The sequence below is a fragment of the Agelaius tricolor genome, unplaced genomic scaffold, assembly GCF_023055355.1.
Source record: "Agelaius tricolor isolate 1412-34295 unplaced genomic scaffold, bAgeTri1.0.p SCAF_1, whole genome shotgun sequence".
In the NCBI taxonomy this organism is placed as follows: Eukaryota; Metazoa; Chordata; class Aves; order Passeriformes; family Icteridae; genus Agelaius; species Agelaius tricolor.
In genome coordinates this window covers 57171714-57194831 of record NW_027269261.1, presented here as the reverse complement: position 1 = coordinate 57194831, position 23118 = coordinate 57171714, and the positions used below count along the sequence as shown (strand labels likewise).

The following is a 23118-nucleotide window of genomic DNA, read 5'->3' as shown; positions in this document are numbered from 1 at the left end:
AATTGAGCAATGCTTGTGCCAAATCTGTCTAGGATCTAAACCAAAAATACAGTTTTTGTGTTTATTTTGGGAATAGGTTCGTAGTTGTACGTTTGCCTTGTACAGCAGTATTTATGAGAAATGACATTGAAGTGCAGTTAAACAGCACATTATAATATAAAATGTTACTGTGTCTCTGAAGCACATCTGGTAATGCAAGATGTAAAGCTATTAATTTGGTCAGGACAATGAGTTCTTTATGAATTGGGGCTAGCCCATTGAAATGAGTTTGCTCCTGAATTAATGATGATGGAGGGTGGGGAATTTGGAGTAATGACCATCTGCTGGGTTGTTGATGTCCAGCAGGCTTTAAGAGACAGAGTGACGCCTGTGGTAACATGCTTGGGCAAATCTTAATTTCTGTATTGTTACTAAGCATAGAACAAGGAAACAAAAGATGGGTGAAACTGTAAAATTTAGGTAATTTTTGCATGAGTGAGAGGACTGTCTTCCAAGGGTTGAAGCTTACTATTATTCTCCATTCTTGAGAACAGCTTGATTTGATTCCCCCACCAGCCAGGAGAGATGAGAGGCAAAAAACCCAAATGCTTCTTACTCTGGGGACTGGAGGAGCCCCACACACGTGCTGTTGTGCTTCATCTCCTGTGGTGCAACAGTGCATATGTGATAAACTGAGTCCCCAGCTCTTCATCCCTGTTGCTATTCATTCCATGTACCTAAATGGCTTCCCAAGATGTAGTTTATCTGCCTGAAACTCTAATTCTCATGAAGCTCTTTAACAGCCTTTCAGCACCAAGAGTGGTGTACATTTCTTGAGATTGTCAAATCATATTTTGTCTTACCCACACCTTTATGAGACCTAAAGATACTTGAGTAAATTCTGTAGTGTAAATAACTGTATAAATGAGGGAGGCATGACATTCCCCTGCACAAGTAATTTCGTTCCCTGCTTTCTTGGATATTAGTCTTCAAGGTGAGTGACATAAACTGCTGCATGCTTGCTGGAAATGAGATTAGTAGCTGGGGGGTTTTCCTTAAAATGAACTGGCAGTACTGGTACAAAAATGCATGCTTCTTTCTGTATATGTGGAAAGCATAATGTAAACACACATCTATTTATAAGTAGGCATCATACAAATACCTTAATATCTCTATAGTATCATGCTTCCTGCCATTGATCTTTATCACTAGAAGTAAACAAATAAGTTTTCCTTGATGATTCTTATATGTTAATCTAGGATTGCAAACCTCTACTTCCAAAAATGCTGCTCATGGTAGATATCTTGAAGATAACAGCATCCATGGTGTTCTGATATGATTGGGTGGAATATTTTCAAAGTATATTTCATACTTTGTATGAAGTGTTAGTTTGGGTATAGGGTTTTCCCTGCAGTCTACAGTAGCAGGCTCCCACTTGGGAATAGATGGAGTGCAGCCTTCTTGGGGGAGGCTCCAGTATCCCAGAGAAAAAGTGGAATGTAAAACACTACCCAGTAATCAGGCACTGGGAGAGCTGTGGGCCATCTTCTTCAGGCTCTGCATTTGTAAAGCATTCAAGTGTTCTTCCTAAGAGATTTCTTTTCCTTTATTGCTGCTAAAAGACTGATAGTCTTTTTTTCATTTGGTATCTTCTTATGATCTTGCTAAGTGTGCACTCTGATGCATCCGTTAAAGTAGATCTTTGATGGAGTTTTTGCAGGGTAGAAAAAGAGCAAAACTGCAAAACAAAAAAGCAAAACATGTGTGTGGTTGAAATGGACTTTATTATCTATTTCCATGTTAATACATGCTTGAATTTGTGAAAGAAAAATATCTTTTTGTAGTTACTTCTCTGAAAAATTGAGCCGTTCTCTTATTTCCTTAGAGAAATATGCTGAATCTTCAGCTTCAGAGATTTGAGGCTGGTAGTTATAGGTAATCTGTTTTAGCTAGTAACTTTAGTAGCAAATTAATTAATAAAATAGTTGAGTTTCTGTGTAAATTTTGCTAACAGTTAACTTTGGAAAAAGACAAAATAAATCTAGACATACTATAAAGGTTATGCTAATTCAACCCATCAGAGTTTACATGATTCAAACCTCGTTCCTTTGTTTTGTAGTTTTGTTTTGGGGGTTTTTTTGCCTGTTTGATAGTAAGAACAATTTGAAAGAAGTACCACATAGTTTACATGTTTTAAAATAGATCAGACTTTTCTTAAATTTAGGGGTAAAAACTCAAAGCTGTCAAAAATAACAGGTAATTTTGAAGTTTGGTAGTTGCCTTAATGTTCACTATATTTGCTTTTATTAAGTACCCTGGGTTCCTGTTTTCCACCAGTTGGGGTAGATGCTAAAATGACTGAACAGTTTTTTTAAAAATTTGGCCTTTGTTTTATAACTGTGATTCATTGCAACTTCTTCCCAAACTTTAATAGTTTTTGCTTAAACGATATTATAGCTGGATTTAAAAAGAAAATCTGTAGCCCCCAAAGCACAAAAAATTCTCTCCCCTTAAGGATCTGCTTTACATTTCATGCTGGCATTTGGCTGGAAATAGCACAGGGATGCCCAGACTTAAACTTGGGTATGGAACAACCAAAAGAGGACTTGGCTTGCTACAGGAGAGCTGGGCAACTGCCCCTGAACTCTGCTTGTGCAAAAATCTCTTGCTCTGACACAGTGGAAAGAGGCATCCACCATTTGTTGGATACACTGGAGCTGAAAGTTGCAGAGAGAGATTTCTGGAAGTACAGAGACAGAAAATTATGCTTCTTTATGAAAGGTTTGTATCTGGTCTGTTTTAAAGGTCAGGACTGAAAGGTGGAAGCAAACCCTGACCCAGTGGCATATGCATAGGGGAAGAGGAGTTCAGTTGCATGTAATTATACTTTCTCATCTGCAGAAAGTATGGTTGTCTTTTTTTTCTTTCTTCTCTCCCTGTTCTGCTTTTTATGCCAGCGTTTTTCTGTCTCTGTCTCCAGTCAGAGTTCTTTAAATCTTTGAAGTATGTAATAATACACAATTAAGAAAAAATTGTTCTAAACTATGTGTCAGTAAGTTTTTATGAGCATAGGTGGCCTGAGAGAGGAATGCTGTAAGGTTATACCAGTGTAAAATTCAGATGGGCCTAGGAGTGTTCCCAGTCCTGAGAGAAGAGGGTCTGTGATGGCCATGTGTGCTGGTGTGATGTTGGGAAATGACAGCCTTCTCCACAGACAGTTTCTAGGCATGACTCAGTCCCTAGTGCAGTTCAGCCATCACTTGAGAGATGGCTTTTATGTACCCTGTTTTGGAGACTAGGATTATTCATTACCACAGAAGTCTTATTCTGTCCCAGCTTGCTTTTGCACCCAGGAGCACTTTTTGGGCACGTCTACTGCATTAATTTAAGAATAGCCTTAGTTTTTCTGATATGAAACCCTGCAACGTGACCTCAGCATTTATTCAGCATCAGAGAATCTGCAGGTTGGTCCAGAAATCCCATGAGTGTTTTCACTCTGGGGAAGATCAAGGGTCACGTTTTATTTGATGTCAGCACATCTTCTCAGTCAGCATTTCTCTGAAGATTTTTAGTTCTTTGCTTGGGTAAGTTTACTCTGCAGAATTGCTCTTGTTTATTTCAAAGTGAATTTCTGGATTGGTTGCTTTGTAGAGAGAAATGGAGGAGTTTGGAACTGGGAAAGAGGAAACAGAAGAGTTTGGAACTGACTTGGCACTTTGATATGCCTTGGTGGGTGAACACATAGTGGTGACCATTGGGGGAAAAGTGTTTATAGCTTGGTGGTATCTCTGGGAATACTGCAAGGCTGTGGGAACTGTGACAGGATGAGGAGGAGATCAAGTAACTGTCATTGAATTTAAAGGGAGCAAATGCTACCCCCTACTCCTCTTGCTTAAATGCAGTAAGGCTTAGAGGCTACAGAAATTCATTTGCTGATCAGATAGAGTGATTCCTTGCTTTTTGTGGCAATATACATAGCTCTTAGTGTGTGTTTGAATTGCAACAGGGACTTTTTCTTTTTTTCCTGTAGCCCCACTGAATAGGCTGGCATAGTCTCAGAGTGAGGCAGGGCCAGGTGGTTTCCTCACTCTGCTGTGCCTCTTGCTGGGTTAAGTGGGAACCTGGTGTTGTTAGTATGCACCCTGTGTGCCTGTGTTCCTCAGAGGACAAAATGTGGGCTAGGCAGCAAGAATGGAGGAGCTGGGGTTTTTATGTACTAAGGATGGTATTACATAACTTGAAACAGCATTATTGGAATACTTCTGTGTTGTTTCAGTAGATCAGTGCTTAATATTTGAATGAAACATTAAGGTTTATAAATGGTTAGTTGTGTGTCTTGGCAGTGCTTTAGGTTTGTTCCCCACTTACTAAACTCAGAAGGGTGTTTTGCAGAAAGTTCACATAAGTTATTTCTTCCCTTAAAAGTGGAAGAAAAGGAACTTTCATCTGAATTCACCGGGCTTAGCTCTGAGAATTCAAAAGGCTTTGGAAACTGGCTGAAGCTCTTGGTACTGACTTGAGTAATATCCCTTTGAATATTTACTTTAATCGAGCCTGTTTAGAGATTCCTGCTCACACCCTGGCCTTATTTTTGTTGGTTTCCAGTACTAGATCAAATGACCAATGAAATATAAAGCTGTTTTCTTAAAAATAGGTTCTTTGGAGTTGTCAGTGGTATTGCTATAGCTATAGGTATTTGTTTCTGTGTTTGAAAGATAAGTCCAAGTTATTTATTTTATTTTCTGAGAAGGTGAATGAAGTATCAAGGTGCACAACAGCTCAGACTCCATGCAGTTGTGGAGAATTACTTATAAACAACTGATTGATCAAACCATATCTCTTAGACTGATGTAGAAAGGAGAAAAACATTCATCTGAAGGAAACTGCCTTTCCAACTATAATACTCTTAAGTCATGTTATTTGTTTCCCCATGTGTTTTTTCTGAATGGAAGTAATATTTTGGTCAGGGGCCAGTGAAGGTTTGCATTCGGCGATTCAATCTTAAATAAGAAATTTGGCTCTTCTGGGAAAGAATAGTAGAGATAAGAGGCTTTATATATTTATATAGAAGGAGTTTCCATGTCTAGAAAATTCAGCAGTTTAACCCAAAAGAAATGTTAATTCAACAGCTTGTCACCTGCTTCTGTCAAAATGGTTATTCAAATTCCTTTGGAAATTCTGGCAGGTTAAAGATTGTTACTGTGAGTGGTTTCCCTTTTACCAGTTTTAGTCTCCTAGACTCTGTACTTGTGCTGATCAAGTACAAGTGCTGAAATAATTTCCTTTCCATTTCTAGTCCTATTTCATCTAATATTCCTTATTTTTTCTAATGAATGTATTTAATGACTATATAAATGCATGTGTTCTGTCAGAGATGAAGCATGAATGTAATTTGAAACTGTAGTTTCTCTGTGCTCTGCATATGCAATTCAGTGCCACAAAAGCCAGTTGGACTCTGCCTGCAGTTACAGAACTCTAAATTGAGGACATACTTTTCAAAGCTAATACACAGCAAGAGGGCTCTGGCTTCTCCATCCCCACTAGTTGCAGTGTTCTATAGATGACTGCAGGCATTGGCTCTGGAAAGCATGTTGTTTGCAAGCCATGCTTCAACAGTTGCACTCTGGAGTGGCTTGATAAATAGTGAAGTGTTTTTACAGGAAATGTCCCAATCTGAGTTATGAGGCCATTCATTTGGGTAAATTGCAAGGGAATGTACTCAATGCTGGTAGCTTCTGTTATTAATTTCCTCTTTTTTAACATGTGTGCACAGTGTGTATATAAATATGTATACATATATACGCATAGATGTATGTATTCCCAAAGTAGGGTGAAGGAAAAGCTGGAGGAATGTGAAAGGGTCCTACAGTCAGCTGCCTGAGCCAGGGCTGGGGGGCTGCCAGCTTCGGCAGCGTTCGGAGCCTGGAGTATGTCAGGGCTCAGAAAGCTTTAACTGTTGACTCTTTTATGTGCTTTGCTGTGTTGTTTCCTAATGTTTCATACTCTGTGATGAAAACAAAACCCCAAAATTTTCATTAATGATACTTCACTGCAGTCAGAAAGTTAGATGGACTTTTTCTGATGGCTGTGGGTAAAAAGCCCGCAACAAACGTGTTTCAGAGGGCATGCCTAAGTAGTTATGCATGGCTGTACTCTGGCTAGCCACTCAAATGACAATTTCTGGAAAAGCCAACTGAGTATTACTTGTCTAATAATTATAAAGTCTACGTCTAAACCTCTCATTTCAGCAGTAATGCCATACTCAGGCAATTGCAGTTGAAGGAGACACACAAATGGGCTTTGTAGGGGCCCGTTCTCCTCATGATGCATCTGTGTCTGAGTCTTTCCTGATAGATGTAACGGTGTCACTGTGTGTCATGGAGACAAAACTAATGAAGGATCTGCATATAAAGCAATAATTATCCATTATTCTGGTTTTAAGTAGGCTTCCCCTCCATGAACGTTCCCCTTGTCAGCAATGCCAAACCAAACATTCCTTTGTATCTCCCCCCACCCCCCCGCTTTAACTCTCCTAAAGAATTTGCACTTGACGGGGAAAATATCATTCTCTCTTCTTTACTTGGAATTAAAATTGTTTAGGAAAATATTTAAGAAAGTAAACTGACTTTCTGGACAGTGCTGACATTTTTGTCTTTCATCAGTATGACCTTATTCTGGAAGTTCTGTGGTTTTCTTTTACAATGAGATCTGAAGTTATTTCTTTGAAAATTTGCAGTGAATCCAAACATATTGCAAGTATTTTACAGAAGAGGTGTAGCAACCTAATTGGAGTTGATGCATACTAATTTCTCTACTGTTAGCCAAATTGGAAGAAAAACAGCAGTGCTTTTAAAAAATATGCGCATGAGAGGATAAATTTGTGATTTTAATTTGGTGCAGAGCAGCATTTTGTGGTTTGCTGTTTTTTGGTTTGTTTTTATTTTGGGGGGTGGGGAGGAGCTTTCAGAAATGTGTTGAAGTGCAGAGAAGAAATACCCCTGAAACAGCTGATTTTGAATAGCACTTTTCTGTATTTATATCCTTGAAAAGCATTGGGCTGTTCTGTACTCTTGGAGTATTTGCTTTTGGATGCACCTTATCTCTGTCAAGTTGTCAGGGTTTACATTGCATACTGGTTATGTGAGTTGAGGAAGATGTCATTCCCTATCTCAGTGCCTTGACTTTGGCCCTATACAGAGTTTAAACACATACAAATTTCATTCTTGCCATAGATAATAGCTTTCTACTGACCTTGACTATAAGGAATTTCTCTGTAAGAGGGCTAGGAAGTTGTAATTTAAAATGAAGCAAGCCCCAGAAAAACCTTCATAGTCCTGTGATTTCAAGAGAAGCTACCCTGCGTAATAGACTCAGCCTGATGTCCTTACTAAGCAGATGGCAAGGTTGTTTCCTTTCTTCCGAGTGAGTGTGACAAAGTTAGTGAACTTTAGTTGGGTGTCAAGAAACTTCCTGAAGCAGAAATGAAAAAGACAAAAAGGAAGTGTCAGAGGGTGAAACACTTGCAGACATGGTAAGATTGTTTCTACCATTGTTAGGTCAAATTTTTCAGATGTATTGGGATTCACTGGTATGTTATCCATCACTGTAATATTTATTCAGCATGTAGGACTAGATTCAAGTAATTTAAGGCTTTGCATATCATAGTTTATTTTCACTGTTATTTGACTTGTTTGCTGTAATTGGATTCCTTGGGCTCTAACAACAGCTTTGCTTCCTCTCAGCCTGTTTTGATTTTATCTCTTCCATGAAATGATGCATTTACCCATCAGTGGTGTTTTCCAAGATGTTGTTTGGTGATACCCCCAGCACAGGCATCATGTAAAAAGAGAAGTGTCTTTTTAAGTGCTACACAACCTCTCTAATAGAAAATACAATTTGGAGGAGGCTTACAGCCTGTAAAAGAAGGTACCAGGTGCTCTTTACTATATAAGCCAGATGCAAGTCTGGAGGATTTTTTGTCTGTTTGTTTGTTTTGCTTGCTTTTTCTTGTATAAAAGAGAAATGGGAATAAAAGAAGCTGCATGCTAGGATGCTAGCTGGGTTATTGCTCATTTGCTTCTTTGGTTTTTTAATATCTGTGAGTGGAGTGCAACAGCAGCAGCAGTCCTTGTCTTTAACCCGAAATCTTAAAACTGTAGTTGCTGAGCACTGGAGGCTTGAATATAAAAATTACTAAAGGGGGACAGAATGTGAAAAGGACTAAAGAAGGACTCTTTGCATGTGTGTATCCCTCTGATTGTTTATTAGCCCAATCAGCATCTCTTCTAATTGTAGCAAAGTTCAGAGCTTTGAAAGGAATTTGAGTAATTCTCTGATAAACAATGCTGAAATTCTTTCCTCTTCAGTTTCCTTTTCTTAACCATGTGCACTATAAAGCAATCTCTGCTACTGAAGAGGTTTGACAGGTTCACATCCAGCTGTGGAATGTTTTGGAATTTTTTTTCTTCATTTATTAGGCCAAAACTTTTGGCCTGGTAGTGAGGTTTAAGCTCTGCAGCTCATTAGAATGAAATCCCAGAATAGCTTTGTTTGGAAGGGATCTTCAAGTTCATCTAGTTCCATCCTCCCTGCTCTGGGCAGAGACACCTTCCATGGGACCAGGTTGCTCAGAGCCCCACCTAACCTGGCTTAAACACTTCCAGGGATGAGACATCCACCACTTTTCAGGGCAACTCCTTCCAGTGCCTCACCACCCACAGTAATAAATTAATCTAAACCTATTTCCTTTCAGTTTGAAGCCATTCTCTCTTGTCCTGTCACGACATGCTCTTGTAAAAAAGTCCCTCTCCAGCTTTCCCATAGGCCTGTTTCACATTCTGGAAAGCCACAATCAGGTCACCCTGAAGCCTTCTCTTCTCCGGGCTGGAAAACCCCAACTGTCTCAGCCTTTTTTCCTAGGAGAGGTAGTCCATCCCTCTAATAAACTCGATGGCCCTCATCTGGACTTTCTTTGACAAAATACAAGACCTAATGCATTTGTACTTGTATTTCTCTTAAGAAAGATTCAAGAAGAGGGGATGCTAGTGACCAGTCAAAATAACTAATGTAGATTTTAAAAAAATACTTTAAACTTTATTTTCCCCCACAAAGTCTGAACAGTTACCTGGAGTGTTTAGCTGGGAGGGCGAGTGGTGAGCTAGGCAGAAGTGCAGCTGTAAACCCAACAATCCAGAGACTGTATTTAGGGTGACATGGTAAAAGGACTGTGTAAATTCTGACATTGACAGAGAATTTGTTAAGGGGAAAGTCAGGTATTCTTTTTTGGCAACTGTTAGGGTTCTGGCCATGGGTTTGGCTGTTACCACATTGTGAGGACTTGTACCCTTAAATCCTGTAGTCTCTTTAGTGCTGTAACTGGTCTATGTGCATAGTACATGCTCTTTGTACTTTTTCTGCACTTGGTGTATGCATTACTGAAGAGCTACAAATTAATGGTGCTGGAAGTAAGCTCTTGTAATAAAGAAAATGTTGAACTGTGAGTTCTTGTCTATGTTGAGGCATTTGGGTTTCTCTTAAATAGGTTTGTTTCAAATTCAGTTTTCTTTGTGTGACCCTAATTAGCACTTAACAGTAGAAGTACTATCATCTAAAAATGAAATCAGGAAGCAATATAAGGAAAACTCAGTTAAAAGATTTTATCTCTATCTTTCTAAGAGCCAATAAAGAAAACTATGCTGTTGGTTTGTTTTTGCAGAGTAACTACATGTAATGCATTATGTGGGGCTCTTAATTTGCTCAGAAAATGCTTTGCTTAGAATACATTGTGTGCTTCACTGTATGGTTGTTAAGTAGCAGATTTCTTTGAGTAGATGACAACAGTATTTTGTGATAACGATAGCTGTTCTTGGCAGCTATGACTTGCTGCTGCTGTACTCTCAGTGGTCTGTGCTGGGACTTGCCTCTAAGTCCCTAAATATCTCGGGACTGACCTGCTTATCCTGCTTTTCCTTGGTTTTCATCAGTGTATGTCAGGCATGTCCTCTGCTGAGCCACTTTACGTAAGCCTGTCTGTTTTCTCAAGCTTAGATTCAAAAGAAAGTGTCTGAAGTGACAGACTTTCTGTATGTAAGTGAAACATGATCTTTTGATGGATTTTTTTTTTCCTCTGTTCATGTGGGGTTTTTTAACTTTAATGAAGAGCTGGAAGAGCTGCTGAGATTAACTGCACTGTACAAAGACATGAGAGAAGCAATATGTGTACATAATTTGAAAAACGCCCAGTGCTTTACAAAATAATTCTGTTCATTCTGATTATAGGGAGTTTTGAAATAAGGAAAAGGTGGTAGAGCAGTTTAGCTGTCAGGCTACCCACTCCCAAATCCAGACTCGAATGATGGGTACGACGACTCAGAATGATTTTTACCCCTCGTCCGACACGCTGACCGGGAGGGAGAAGCAGGTTCTGCTGCAAGCGCTCAGTTTTGTCTCTCGGTGGGGCAGCAGCGGGCGGAGCAGCGGCGAGTGCCACCTGCGGGAGCTGCGCTGGAAGCGGTGCCCGGCGGCTCCGAGCGTCCCGGCAAGGATGCGCTGCCGCCGCTGCCAGCGCCGCGCACGGAGCGACGCCTTGGGTGGATTTCTGTCCGCGTTCGGCAGCGCAGCGTGATTCCTTGTCGGCTTGGGCAAAGCTGCGTGTACAATAGTACTAAAAATACTTTCAAAAATACTCCTCAGTGGTTCAATTTTACAGAAAGAGAAATAGCAATGGTTAATCATAGTGAGGAATTTCTTACAAACTGCGCTGAGATGACTTGAGTTTGAAAGACAGTGCTTTACCTGAGCTGAGAAACTCCTCTGATCAGCACAGAGTTAATGCATACATGCAGGAAATGCATGCATTTCACCAATTAAAGCGGATGTCTTTCTGCTTAGGCTTTGAGCATATGCTTCACAAGGGTATTTGGGGAGTGTCAGTCAAGGTTTTGATCCCTCTTCCTCCTCCCACAAGACCCTGTGGGGAGTTTTCCTCTTTGTTTCACTTGGCATAGAAGCAGCATATGCTGTTTTAAGTAAGGAGCCTTGCAATGTGGTTGGACACAGACCAAAAGTTGAGTATAGCTCATCTTTTCTAGAAGTTCTATACAAAGTTTGATGGAGAAAATACTGTGTCACATGCCCTTCTAGACCTCATATCCGGCGTTACTTTGTAAAAAACACGCTGTCATGCCTTGCAGACTGAAACATGGTGATTAGCTGCTGAACTTGATCTTTTAGTGGGTTTGGAAAACCATGACCAAAACCTTGGAATAGAGCTGGGAATAGATTCAAAATTGTTGGAGAGATGGGAGGAGGAAGAAGACATAACGTTTAGCAGTTAAACCACAGAGGAGCCAGACAGCTCATTCCTTACATTAGAACATTCATGATGTTTTTCACATTCAAATACTGTGAATTGCAGTAAACCAGGATGAAAGTGACAAAGGGATTCTGTGATTTGGTCTTTGCCTGCTGGCAAAAAGTTAAGTGTTTTGGATTGGAGCTGCAGTATGCATGATTAGCTCCAGAAACTAGGCAGAGGATGCTGTAGATTTAATATATTTTGAAGAGGTGGGCAGGAGAGTGATGTTACTGTGACTTTTGTCAATGGGCAAATGTGTAGGGGGGGTTTTGCTCCTTCTTACCAATATAGATCAGAGGATCTTGTTTGAACCAGCTCATCTCTTGCTGCATTTGTCTTAAGTGTCACAGTTACTGCCTTTCTGTGGAAAAGAAAGTGAAAGGATGGCATGGTTTGGGAATATCAGCGAAATCTGTAGTATCTTACCAAAAAAAGCCCACAAAATCCAAACCCCAAGCTCCAGCAAAACCCCTCAAAGCTGGAACATTTTGGTATGTGTTGATGTGCAGGGAAGAAAAGACTGGAAGATTTTTGTGGGACATTGTTGAAGAAGGAAAGCTGTAACTCACATCCAGAGTGCTGCTGGAAAGGAATGAAAGGAGCCATTAGAATTCTGTGCAATTTTTGAAGGAATAACTATGAACTTGAAATAACATTTCAATCTTAAACAGGTACTGCCATATTACTTAGGAAGGCTGAGGGGTGGTGGTGAATAGGAGCAGAAATGAGGGCTTGGTTTATGTCCTCATAACTGCTATCCCTTAGGTCAATGTTATTTAGGGTTTCATTCAGTGTCACTTCTTGGTTCATGTGAAAGAACTGTGTTAGTGTTAGCATATGAACTTGTTTTATGGTTTCTGTGACCTGGGATCAAAGCTATTCTCATGGGTTTCAGAGCAGCAAGGCATCTGCTCCAGAAGGGATTTTGTAGGCAAACAAATGGCAAAAACTAGATCAGGGACAGATGTCCTTATTCTCTAACAAAGATAATATGCAGTGCTTAACACTCAGATGTCAGAGTCTGAGTGTTTTGATGTGAGGATGAATTTTACCATAGCCATCCTTGGAGTTTGGAGTTCATCCTGAAACCTGAGAATTTAAGTGCTGGTTTTGGGGTTCTGTGAGTTGTTTTGCATTAAGAAGTGCAACATCCAGTACCATTCATCCAAGAAGGGGGGCTGGCTATGCAGGCTGTCTCTGGGCATCTAATTGTCCTTATTTGTTTACAAAATGTTTTATGTCAAAAAACCTACTAATATCTATTTTATTTCTACCCTCCTTGCACTTTTTTTTTTTTATTGCAGCAGAAAGAACTCATCTTGATACTATTTTAAAAACAATCCAACAGACAGCTTTTCTGTTAACAGTACAGTATGTAATGTAGATTTTCAGGAGTTCAGTTGTTTTACATGTATTCATGTGTGTATAAAGCACTGACTGTTTAATTTTAATCTGTAAAAAGGCTGCATTTAAAATTGTATTAAAGTATTATAAGGGAACATGTATTCTGATTGCAAATAAAGTGACCATAGCAGAATCTTATATTAATGTTGATTGTGCCTATGGAAGATGGGGGAGAAGTGCAGTGTCTGTCATTGCGAAGTGACTGTATTTGACAAGTTTTTGAAGAAATCCAACCAACTTTCTTGAATACGATCACTTCCACCTATTTGGAACAGATGTAGACTAAGGGCCAAGGGTTTGACACAAAGGAGGAGGGTCAGGTTAGATTTTGGTTAGTGATGATCATTGTTCAACATAAATACATAGCTGAGCTCCATAGTTACATCTGCAAACAGTCCTGTGACAAACAATAGTCTCTTTCAAGCACCTGGATGCTTTTTTGAGAGTATAGAAATAAATTTTTCAAAGAATGAAAGTAGAACAGAAGTCTTCTCTCCAATGGAAATTGGTCCATGAAACTTTAAATGTGAAAATTGTGATTAATAATGATTTTGAATAATTGGAAACCCTTACTGATGGTTTTCTTTTATTTGGTTGTTTGTTTTTTTTTTTTGCAAAGTACAGCTAATTAAAGAGGCAAGGAATATATTTGTCTGTGAAACACAAGTAAAATAGTTTTTGTGAGCGTGATTTTTTTAAAGTATTTTTTAGCCACCCATGTGCTATAAATTTGAATGTTTTACTAATTCACCTACAGCACACTATTGGCTTAGATGCTCTGTTTAAAGGATCTTATGTTTTTCATAATGCTAAAGCTGATTTGCAGTTTTCAGCAGCTCAGGATTTTAAAAGCAAATCAATCTACTGGTAGGAACAAAAAATTTCTTGAACTAGGACCTCCCAGTATGCCTGTTTGGGTGGCCCTGGCTGATTATGGCCCATGAAAATGCATGGTCATACATCTGACTGGTTTTGGTTGCTGTTAAAAGAATTTTGCTTAACTGAGCAATGTAAACAGTATAGCTGTGTTTATTCATAAATTATCAATGCATATGTATTTCAAATTCTCTTACTAGGATGTTCAGTGAAAAAGTGCTCTAAGCAATAGGTAGCAGTTTTGACTGATGAATACAAAAATACAAGGTACCTCCTGGACTACTAGAATAGCTGAGCCTTAGGTTCAGAGAAAACTAGAACTATTTCAATAATAACATTGCAAGAGTATTTAGAAGGGTCTACCTGGAATATTTTTATAAGGTGCTTAAAAGCTTTAGGGTACTGCTACTACTAAGATTGTCTGGATAAGTGGAAATTATTTGTATAGGAAGTGAGCAAGCATTATTTCCTTTTACATTTACTAGCAAGCTTGTACCCCAAATGCTTCTTTTGGACCGAATTTTACATGAGTCCAGCTTGGCCTTACTGCAGAGAGAGGGAGATTTAGTTTCCTCATCTGGTTAATACTTTTTATCAGAGATTTTCTTCCTAGATTAAAAGGAGGAATTGTATAAGTAAAGGAATGCTCAACATTGACTTCTGTTTTTTGAATAATTCAAAACTTGGTGTGTTGCAGAAAACAGCAGCAGAGTTCTCTATTTCTTTTTTTTTAAGCTTTTTAGTATATTCTGCAATTTCTAGCACTAGCATGGAACTGGTTTGCATTAATGAGACAGAAAGGGGGAAAGGTATTTTTAAAAATATATAGATTTGTGTACTTTTTAAAGAATTAATAAAACACTTTTCTGTGCCGCGTTACTGGACCTCAGTTTTTAGATGTAATGTTTTCAATTGACACTGAATTGGAAAAGTGCTGAAGACTGTGTCATGTTTGCACCTGGTTGTACAATTCTGGTACAACTAATCTCCTGTAAGCTTTAGAAAAAGCAGCAACAAATTTCAGACTGTTTCATTACTGAAAACCATTACAGACAGTGGCAAGAATCTTTGGGGGGGAAAATTCTTTATGGAAAGGGTTTTTCAAGCATTGAAACAGGCTGGCCAGGGAAGAGTTGGAAATACATGGAGATTAAAAGACACATAGACATGGCACTTAGGGACATGGTTTAGGGGTGGACTTGGCAGTGTCAGTTTAACAGCTGGACTCAGGGATCTTGGAGGTGTGAGAGTTTTGAGACATTGTTCTGAAGATGCACTTTTCTAGGCACAGAAGCCGACTTTCTTTAAACTGTAGTAGTATGTTAAGCCCTTGCTATCATGTTTTGTAATGCAGAGCTGCTAAACTGGCGAGTCTGTAGAAAACCATTAGTGGGACTGTAGTTTTTAAAATTGCCATGGATTATTCAAATGAGCTGTTGAGACAGAGTTGTTGTAGCAGTGGCAGGTCTGAACCTGTTCAATAAATACCTTGGTCTGTGTGCAGTAATTGAATGATCCAGCTTTCAAGTTACTATTCCATTATTAAAAATGACAAGGTCATTCAACGCCCATTTGAATCCCACTTGGTTTTGTACTGGGAATGATAGGTCATACTCCATAGCAAGGGATAAGCACAGGAACTCCATTAAATTCGCATAAATGACTGTTAGGGTGTGTCTTACTTGCAGTAAAATTGCTTTCTGGTTTTGAGTTTAGATAGCAGAAAATCAAGGCTGTCACTTCCTTAGAAGGCCAAGTAGAAAATGCTAGCTTACTTTAGACAAGGAAAGGTTTGACTTATGTAAGTAAAAATCAGGGCAGAAGAGGCAAGGAAAAAAGGTCATTTTTCTTGCTTCTATTTAGCACCTCTACAAAATGTCAGTGAAGAAGCCCAAAATGATTTCTGAGACTACTGATTTTTTTTTTTTTTTGTCATTAATATGTTAGTAAGTGACTCTGTGAGCATTTTCATGGTGAAGTTTGCGTAACATTTATTTCAAGTCTGTGTAACTCCAACCAACCAAAACCAGAAAACAAATATGTGGATATCTGTGTTTTTCCATTTTAAACATATTTTTTCCTGAATAAGTTATATTAAATGATTTATTTAAAATTTAAATAAAATGGTTTTGTATTTTAAAATTAATCACAGAAAGTAAATACAGTATTTATTGATGACATTTTTTGTTTCAAATATATTGTGTGATTAACTGGTTCCTATCAACTTTACTAGTAAGTCACTGGATAGCTGAAATTTGATTTATAAACCTGTGTAATGTTCAGAGAATATGTAGTGCATCATTGAATGCAGAGAGTTAGACACAAGCTTGCCAAGTTTTAGAATTAGTTGGTGTATTTGTTCTAGCCAACTGTTAAGTGATGATAACCATAGATAATTAAATTTGAGTAATCCGTTTGAAGAACAAATAAATTTTTTAATTGTCTTGTGGAGAGCGGGTTCTGTTTTACAGCAGATTTATAGAGGAGTTTGGAGACCCCCAGATTTTTATAGTTGTTTAAGCCTCTGTTGTGGTCACACTTGTTTGTTCAGTTTGTGGCAATGTCCAGCTGAGTTTTATGAACTCATAAACCCAGACCTTCAGGTGATAAGCATTACAGCTATTAATTTGGGGGAGTTAGAGAAGATGTTTAGCTAGCTCACAGTCTTCACTATATGTACTATTGTGTGGATGAAATATCTATGTTAAGGACAAAGTAATTCCCGAGTAAGACATGGTGGATTTTATCTTGAGAAGAGATGAATTGGCTGATCTAGAAAATCATATAGAAAATCTAGTAGAATTTCCATCAGCTAAATAGAAATTAATTTCTACCGTAAGAAGTGCTAGTGGATTATAGCCTTGTATGTGTCTAATATTTCTAAGTATTTTACATATTTGTAAACTAAATATGACAAATATACTTGTCCTGGATAACACACCTGAAATACTATTTTACAACTTAAACAGCTTAAGAAATCCTACAAATTTTGTATAGTTTGGTTGTAATGTAAACCTAAGATCTTTATTGGACATTAGGGCAGAAATGTTTTCATTTTATGTCTGAAGACAGGATTCAAAACAAGCTATATGAATTTGAAAGCAAAGTAATTAAAAGGGAGGAAAAAAGGGCCATTTATTTGAGTTCAGTCTCAGTTCTGCTGCAGGGTTATCCAGTGAGGTCTCCAATAACTCTGGATCTAATGGCTATCTTGAAAACTGCATGCCAAATCTTCAAAATTCTTTAGGAATTAGGGCTTTACTGTGAATACTTCTGATGCTGTGCACTCTGTACAGTGCTGTGCACATCACTGAACTGTGTGAATTGTCAGCTGAGGTGAAGTCCCACACAAACTCCTTCAGACAGAGAATCATCCTTGTTCTGATTTGTCTGGTCTTGGTGCATCCTGTCTGATCTTGAGGCTTTCATTATGTAAAATGGAGTTGTCAGCATTGCTGGTGATGGGAAAATATTCAAAGGTGCTGGAAAGGAGGATACAAAATCCCAGCCAGTGTGTGGTGGCCAGATGTTGACCGCTGGCCAGTACCACAGAGGGTACATAAGGTTGCTGTAAGAGGAGACGTGTTCACTGCCTTCCTGAGAAGCCTTTTTTTCTCTGCCCACTGCTATGCTGGAAGAAATATTGGTGCTCTACAGGGTGTAAAGCTTTAAGTTAGGGGATTTTCTGTTTGATGCAGGCTGCTGTGACGCTCCAGATGGTCACTCTATGGTTAACTTCAGCAGTACCTGAGTGTAAGCAGCTCTTCCATCCCAGTTCAGACCTCTCACTTGAAATTAACTGAGGCAGAAAAATGTGTGAAATCAAAGGCAGAAGTTCACCAGATGTAATAAGTGCTCTCAGGTCTGAGAGGGTCCTTTTGTGCCTGCCTACCTGGTAGAACATCCAACTGAGAGCCTCCTGAATGGTACTGCAGTTAATCCTGAGAGAATTTGTGTGTTTACACTTCTTACACACAGACACAGAAGCGATGAAAGCTGAAAACCCATCCTTCACAGGGGCTGTGGAGCAGGGGAGTGCCTTGCTGAAACGTGCTGGTTTTGATGGAGAACTCTTCCTTTGCCTTGTGTCCATCAGGTTCTACTAAGCTTGTGTCTGCAGAGATGCCAGATAAAACACCAGGTGCTACAGAGCCTGTGTCCAGAAGTGAAGGTTAGTAATTTTCTTCCATTCTTTTGTCTATTGAAAAAAAAGAAGTGTTTGGATTCTGTGAAGAATTTTTTGAAGTTAAAGACTGAGTTTCCCTTGCTGGCCTTAATTTTAAAGGAGAGCTGGATTAGTATTATATATGCATGTTTATCTAGATAGCATGAAATTTTTACTTGTCTTTGGGTAACCTCTCCATCCCTCCCTAGCCCAACATCCATGATTGTACTAAAATATATAATAATGGGGAAGTGCACTGCTAGGATTTCAGCATTGGAGATGTTTTGTCCCATTTGCTAAAGAAACCTTGTTAACTGAAGCCAGTTTTTTGTATGGGATACTTGAGCCTCACATAACCAAAGCTGACATTGTAGGTGTGGGTTGATTGATACAAGGAGAAATTGTCTGTGAGATTTTCACTAAATCAGTGGAATCTTGAAATGCTCAGTCAGACAATTTTCTTTCCTCTTGAGGTTTATTAATTTTAAATTTCCACATCTGAAGGTTTGTTACTTGGTTTCAGGGAAAATTCATTCGTTGAAGAATTTTGTAACCCTGCCTAACTTGATTCCTTCTCCAGAATCACTGGTGGATGTGTCACTAAAGCATTTTATAAAAATTTCCTATTTCATGTGAAGGGAAATTTGCTATTTCATTTTGAGGTGTTTCTGACAGTATTGTGTCTAAACTATAGTAGTTCTTGTATATCCTTGCTTTCTAGATCATTGCTGTCCTCACACAAGGACTATATTAATTAAAATGTGTGGTTTAGTTTGACTGAAGTTTACAGCTCAGGATTGTTTCTTCTATGCCTCAAGACAGAGGTCTCAAAATTTAGTTTTAAGTATTTTTGTAGATTTTGAACCTCAGTTTTGGCATTTGAAAGGCATGGAGGAGCAAGCTGCAATAATAATTTCAAGAATTGCATCAAATATAGTAGAGAAAAGTAATTCTCTTCATGTAAAGGGAGAATTAAAATTTAAATTTACATTTAAAATTTACTGTAAAGCTTAATATGTTACTGGGAGAACTGTCCACACAAGGGGAGAAGCAATTACAGCTAGTCTTTTAAAGACTGAGCTCTCTCTGATGCACATGTTGTGTGTCGTCCTTATAAATAAATGCTTATGCTAAAAGCATTGCAGTGAGTTCACTTGAAGGAAAAGCCTACAATAAAATATAGCTAACTAAAATGATGAGATTATTCTGAATCTTCATCTTCAAATTGCAGTTATAATTTTTCTTTGTTGTGATAAGAGGTCATGAAGTTATTCCAGAGTCAGTATGAAATATCCTTGCTCAGTTGGTTAGAGCAGGATGCTGATGATGCCAAGGTCACAGCTTTAGCCTCTGTATGGGCTGGTCACATTAGAGTTGCACTTGCTGATATTTGTGGGTCCCTTCCAACTCAGAATATTCTGTGTGATTTTGTGTGTGTGCTTTAACAAATGCAATGTTTACTAAAACAAAACTTTATCCAGGTTTAATCTGGATGCTTTGTTTTTAATTGCTCTTTAGGAACTAATTTTTAGATTTAAAAAAAAAAAGATGAGCTAATGAGTAATGATGAAACTGCACTTAAGAGACCTGTACTTATGTCTTGATGAAAATGCTCTATTATAGATAAAACATTCTAATGATATGAAGTCATGAGTGCTGGAAGTTAATGAGAGTTTGTGTTGGTTTATTGTAATAAATACATTCAAAGATGTTATGATAATGCTTACTGAAAAAAGATCAGACATATATGACAGTGGCTGCTGCAGCATGGATTACAAGATAAACTTCCATAGTTAGTCTTTGATCATATACATCTCTATTTACTTAGCATTTTTACAGCTAACTGGTATGTAGAAATATTTTGCTGGTATTACTGAGTCAGAATTGAGAAGTGGGTGTTTCATTTCTCATGATTAAGATAGCAATGCTCCTTATGTGCATAAACATTTATGTGAACTTTTGTAATTATTTCCAGAAATCATAACAACTTATTACTGCTTGTTTTTTCCCCCAAAAGAAATATTCTTGCAGTCATTGGTTAAAAGAAAAGAAAAAGGTGTATTTGTTGTTACAGATTTCTAACAATTAACCTCTAGTGTTCATCAGGGTCAAGTTGGGTTGAGCAAAGTGTTGGCAAGTAACTGATTATCTGGAAACTTTGAAAAAGCCAGTGTTGCTTTAACCTAGCAGTGCCCCTCCCTGCCCCTGACCCACTGCTCCATATACTCCAGTTAAGCCATGAAGCACACAGGAGCAGACAATTGAGAGTTTCCTGTAATTAAGTTACTGTAACTTAGTCCTTGACTCGAGGGTCCCCAGTGGGTGGGCAGACTGTTTGCTTTTCTGCCACCTCTTCTGTCAAACCTTCTAGAGTCAACAGTTGTATTTATAAATGTCAATGCTTGCTTTGTGCTATCAGGAGAAAAAACCCAGGACCTGGAGATTCGGTTGTTGCAAAGATGGAAGTGTGTGCATATCACACAGGGAAAAATACTTTTCAAGAAGCTTGTCTAGCTATCAAGGAGTGGTAGACAAACAAATTAAAACAAAAAACTCCTACCATGATCCACGTATAACTATTTCTTAACCGTTTTCCTTTGGCAAAGCTATTATATTCTATTTACAATGGATGCATTTAGAACAATGTACTATGTCAATACCAGGAAGTGGATTGAGTGTATTTCTGGTTTAGCTTGCAAAGGAATTGGCATTTTTTTCTGCTTGTGTTTGCTGAAAAATCACTCTTAAACTTCTGATATAGTTAACCACTGGAAACGAGGCTGTGACAGGAGCACCCCAGCCACAGCTCAAATTCCTGCTCTCTCCTTTAGAGAGGCTGCTGTGATTCACAGTGGCTCATGATGGTATCTGGAGCTGAGGAGTTACTTATTTGCAAAAATTTAGGGGAATGATTGTAGAATTCTTTCACTACAAATTATCTGTTTTATAGGATTAAAACCTTCTCTAGCTTAACAAAATTTTGATGATACTGAAAGTTTTTTCATAAAACACAAGTGTTTCATCCTGTGGATAGTGGATTAATATTTTTTGTCCTGATACCCATGAACAGCTGTTCGTAACATAGCTAGGCTTGCTTCAAAGAAACCAGATGAGGTCTACCTTAGTATCTATTTGGAAGATTCCCAGACTCTAAGTTTTTGGGATATCAGTCAAGTGCTACCTTAGCAGTAGCTTTATGCAAAACACTTAGAAAATATATATGGATGTGGGAACCTTTATTCAGTTTCTCCAGTCAGCTTGACTGGTTGTTTTTCTGTGCCTTAAAGTAGGCATATTTGAAGAAGACATGAGGAAGTTAAACTCCCACAAAATCTTCTTCCTTTCCTTCTTCCCACACCAACTTTTTCATTAAGTAAGAGGCATGACTTCCCACAGCTGGATCCTCTCTTACTAACTTCATGGTCCACACTTGCATCCTGAAGGAAATGAATGTTACACCTGGACTTTATAAACAGCCACTGACAAATCCCTATGGACAACAAACTTATGTCATTGTAAAATTATCCTACAGCAACAAGCAGTGGTTTTCCTTGCATTGTGTACCTGATGGCACTAGTGGGAGCCTGCCAGCTCTTTCTGTTGCTGCTTGTGATGTCTCATAGCATTTTGTAACTCCTCTGACTTAGGTTTGTGTGCTATTTTTGCTGTAATGTGCAACACTGCACAGGAAAAACATGCAAGCACAGCCATAATGGATCGTACACTTCAAGTGCAGTGAAGAAAATAGCATCAGTATTCCTACTTCCAGATTTTGCCAAGGCTGATTCTTTCATGGCAGGAATGCCAGGGTGTGGTTGTATGGGTTAGGAAGTGCTGCCTTTTGTCCCAGTGCTGTGTGGGCTTTCAGTGCATCATGTGTAATGGAGAAAGTTGTTGTTGCACTTTATTGTAACTGCACCCCTTTTAAAGAAACACAGAAATAGATGGGAAAATGAAGCATCTTATCTAAAGCTTTTTCAGATCTTATGTGCATGTGAAGTTATAGGAAACTGTGGTGATAATGCACTTGTAGGCTTAATGGTACATCACTGGGCTGAGATGGGCACAAAAAAATCTGTGTGCTGACACTGAGTCAGTGAAATGGAACATAAAAGGCCTTGGCTACTTATGCAGAAGATGGTGGACATTGTGGACTTCCCTGCAAAATAATATTGTGAATTTTAAAAACTCATGAGTTGAAAGGGAGACCAGAGAAGACAGCTCCAAATAAATGAGCCATTGTAAACTAAGGAAAGGCCTTTAGCTGAAAATGGTTGGAAGCTAGAAAAGTGATGGGGAAAACATAGTACATGCTTTTTATATCCTCACTATCCCCAGTAATTTAATCTTTCTGTGCCAAGTTATTCCTTAGTTACTATTCATAGGCTCATTTTGCAGCAGCGTGTAATGCCCCCAGAATCATATCTTGATGGAGGAGGAAGTTTCTGTATAAAGACAATATCTGAAATTCTTAACCCCTAGTGTTTATAAAAGGAGGTGATGAAGCCTAAGTAGATTTGAAATCTGATTGGAAATGGGAGAAAAGCGAACTGGAAGGCTGATGAAATTGGGTATTTTGTTTCTGACTCCTCACTAAATTGTTGGCTTCCCTATACATGCTGCAAGAGGGTGGCACATCTTCCTTTGAAAAAGGGGTTGAAGGCTGTTGTCACAAGGCATAATGACTCTTGTCATAACTCTTGACATATGGGTGAGCCTCCAGGCCGCAGAAGTTGAGCGCTCCCAAGAGCCTGAGCCAGTCCGTGTGCAGCACAGCTCGTGTTCTCTGCTAGCGCCTGAGGCGTTAAACCACAGCCTGGAATCCACTGGCTATTTTCCTGAAAGCACTTTGGTCAACTGCCTTAGTCACTGAGACACTCTGCCTGGGTCCCACTTTCTTTCTCAGTCGCCAACAGGCTGAAACCAGATGGGCTTCTAAACTTCCTCAGCTCAGTGAAGAGGAGGAGGAGGAGGAGGTGGTGGCTGTCTTGATCGAGGGCAGAGAAGGGCAGTGAGAGGCAGACTGTTCTGAACATTGTGAAATGTCTGAGTACAGTAAAGCCTGCTCCCCATCAGAAATGAAGATGCAGTTGCTGTAATGTCATGGTGATTAAGTCACTGATTACAAAGGTTGGGTCATTAACAGGTAGAATGGCTTGTTCTTCAAATGCCGAGCACTTTCCCTGGTGTCCTGACTGGCTGGTAACCTGCCAAAGATCAGTGTACCAGTCATCCACAAATTATAAAAGTTTATGTGGCCTGAACTGCTTAACCTTGAGGTTTGGAAATGATGGAGTATTTTTTTACATCAGTGATCCCATTTTCAAAGAATTACTTA

The 23118-nt window shown here is 38.8% G+C and overlaps 1 protein-coding gene across 4 annotated transcripts in view; it reads left to right on the top strand.

Moving 5' to 3' along the window:
- Positions 1 to 23118, top strand: part of PLEKHG1 (pleckstrin homology and RhoGEF domain containing G1) — a 125763-nt gene that overhangs the window by 20005 nt on the left and 82640 nt on the right. For all 4 annotated transcript variants that reach the window (XM_071435664.1, XM_071435683.1, XM_071435673.1 and 1 more), the window contains exon 3: positions 17712 to 17786. In XM_071435664.1, the coding sequence (XP_071291765.1) occupies positions 17738 to 17786 (49 nt within the window). In that variant the 5' untranslated portion in view covers positions 17712 to 17737. The remainder of the gene's footprint in view (positions 1 to 17711; positions 17787 to 23118) is intronic.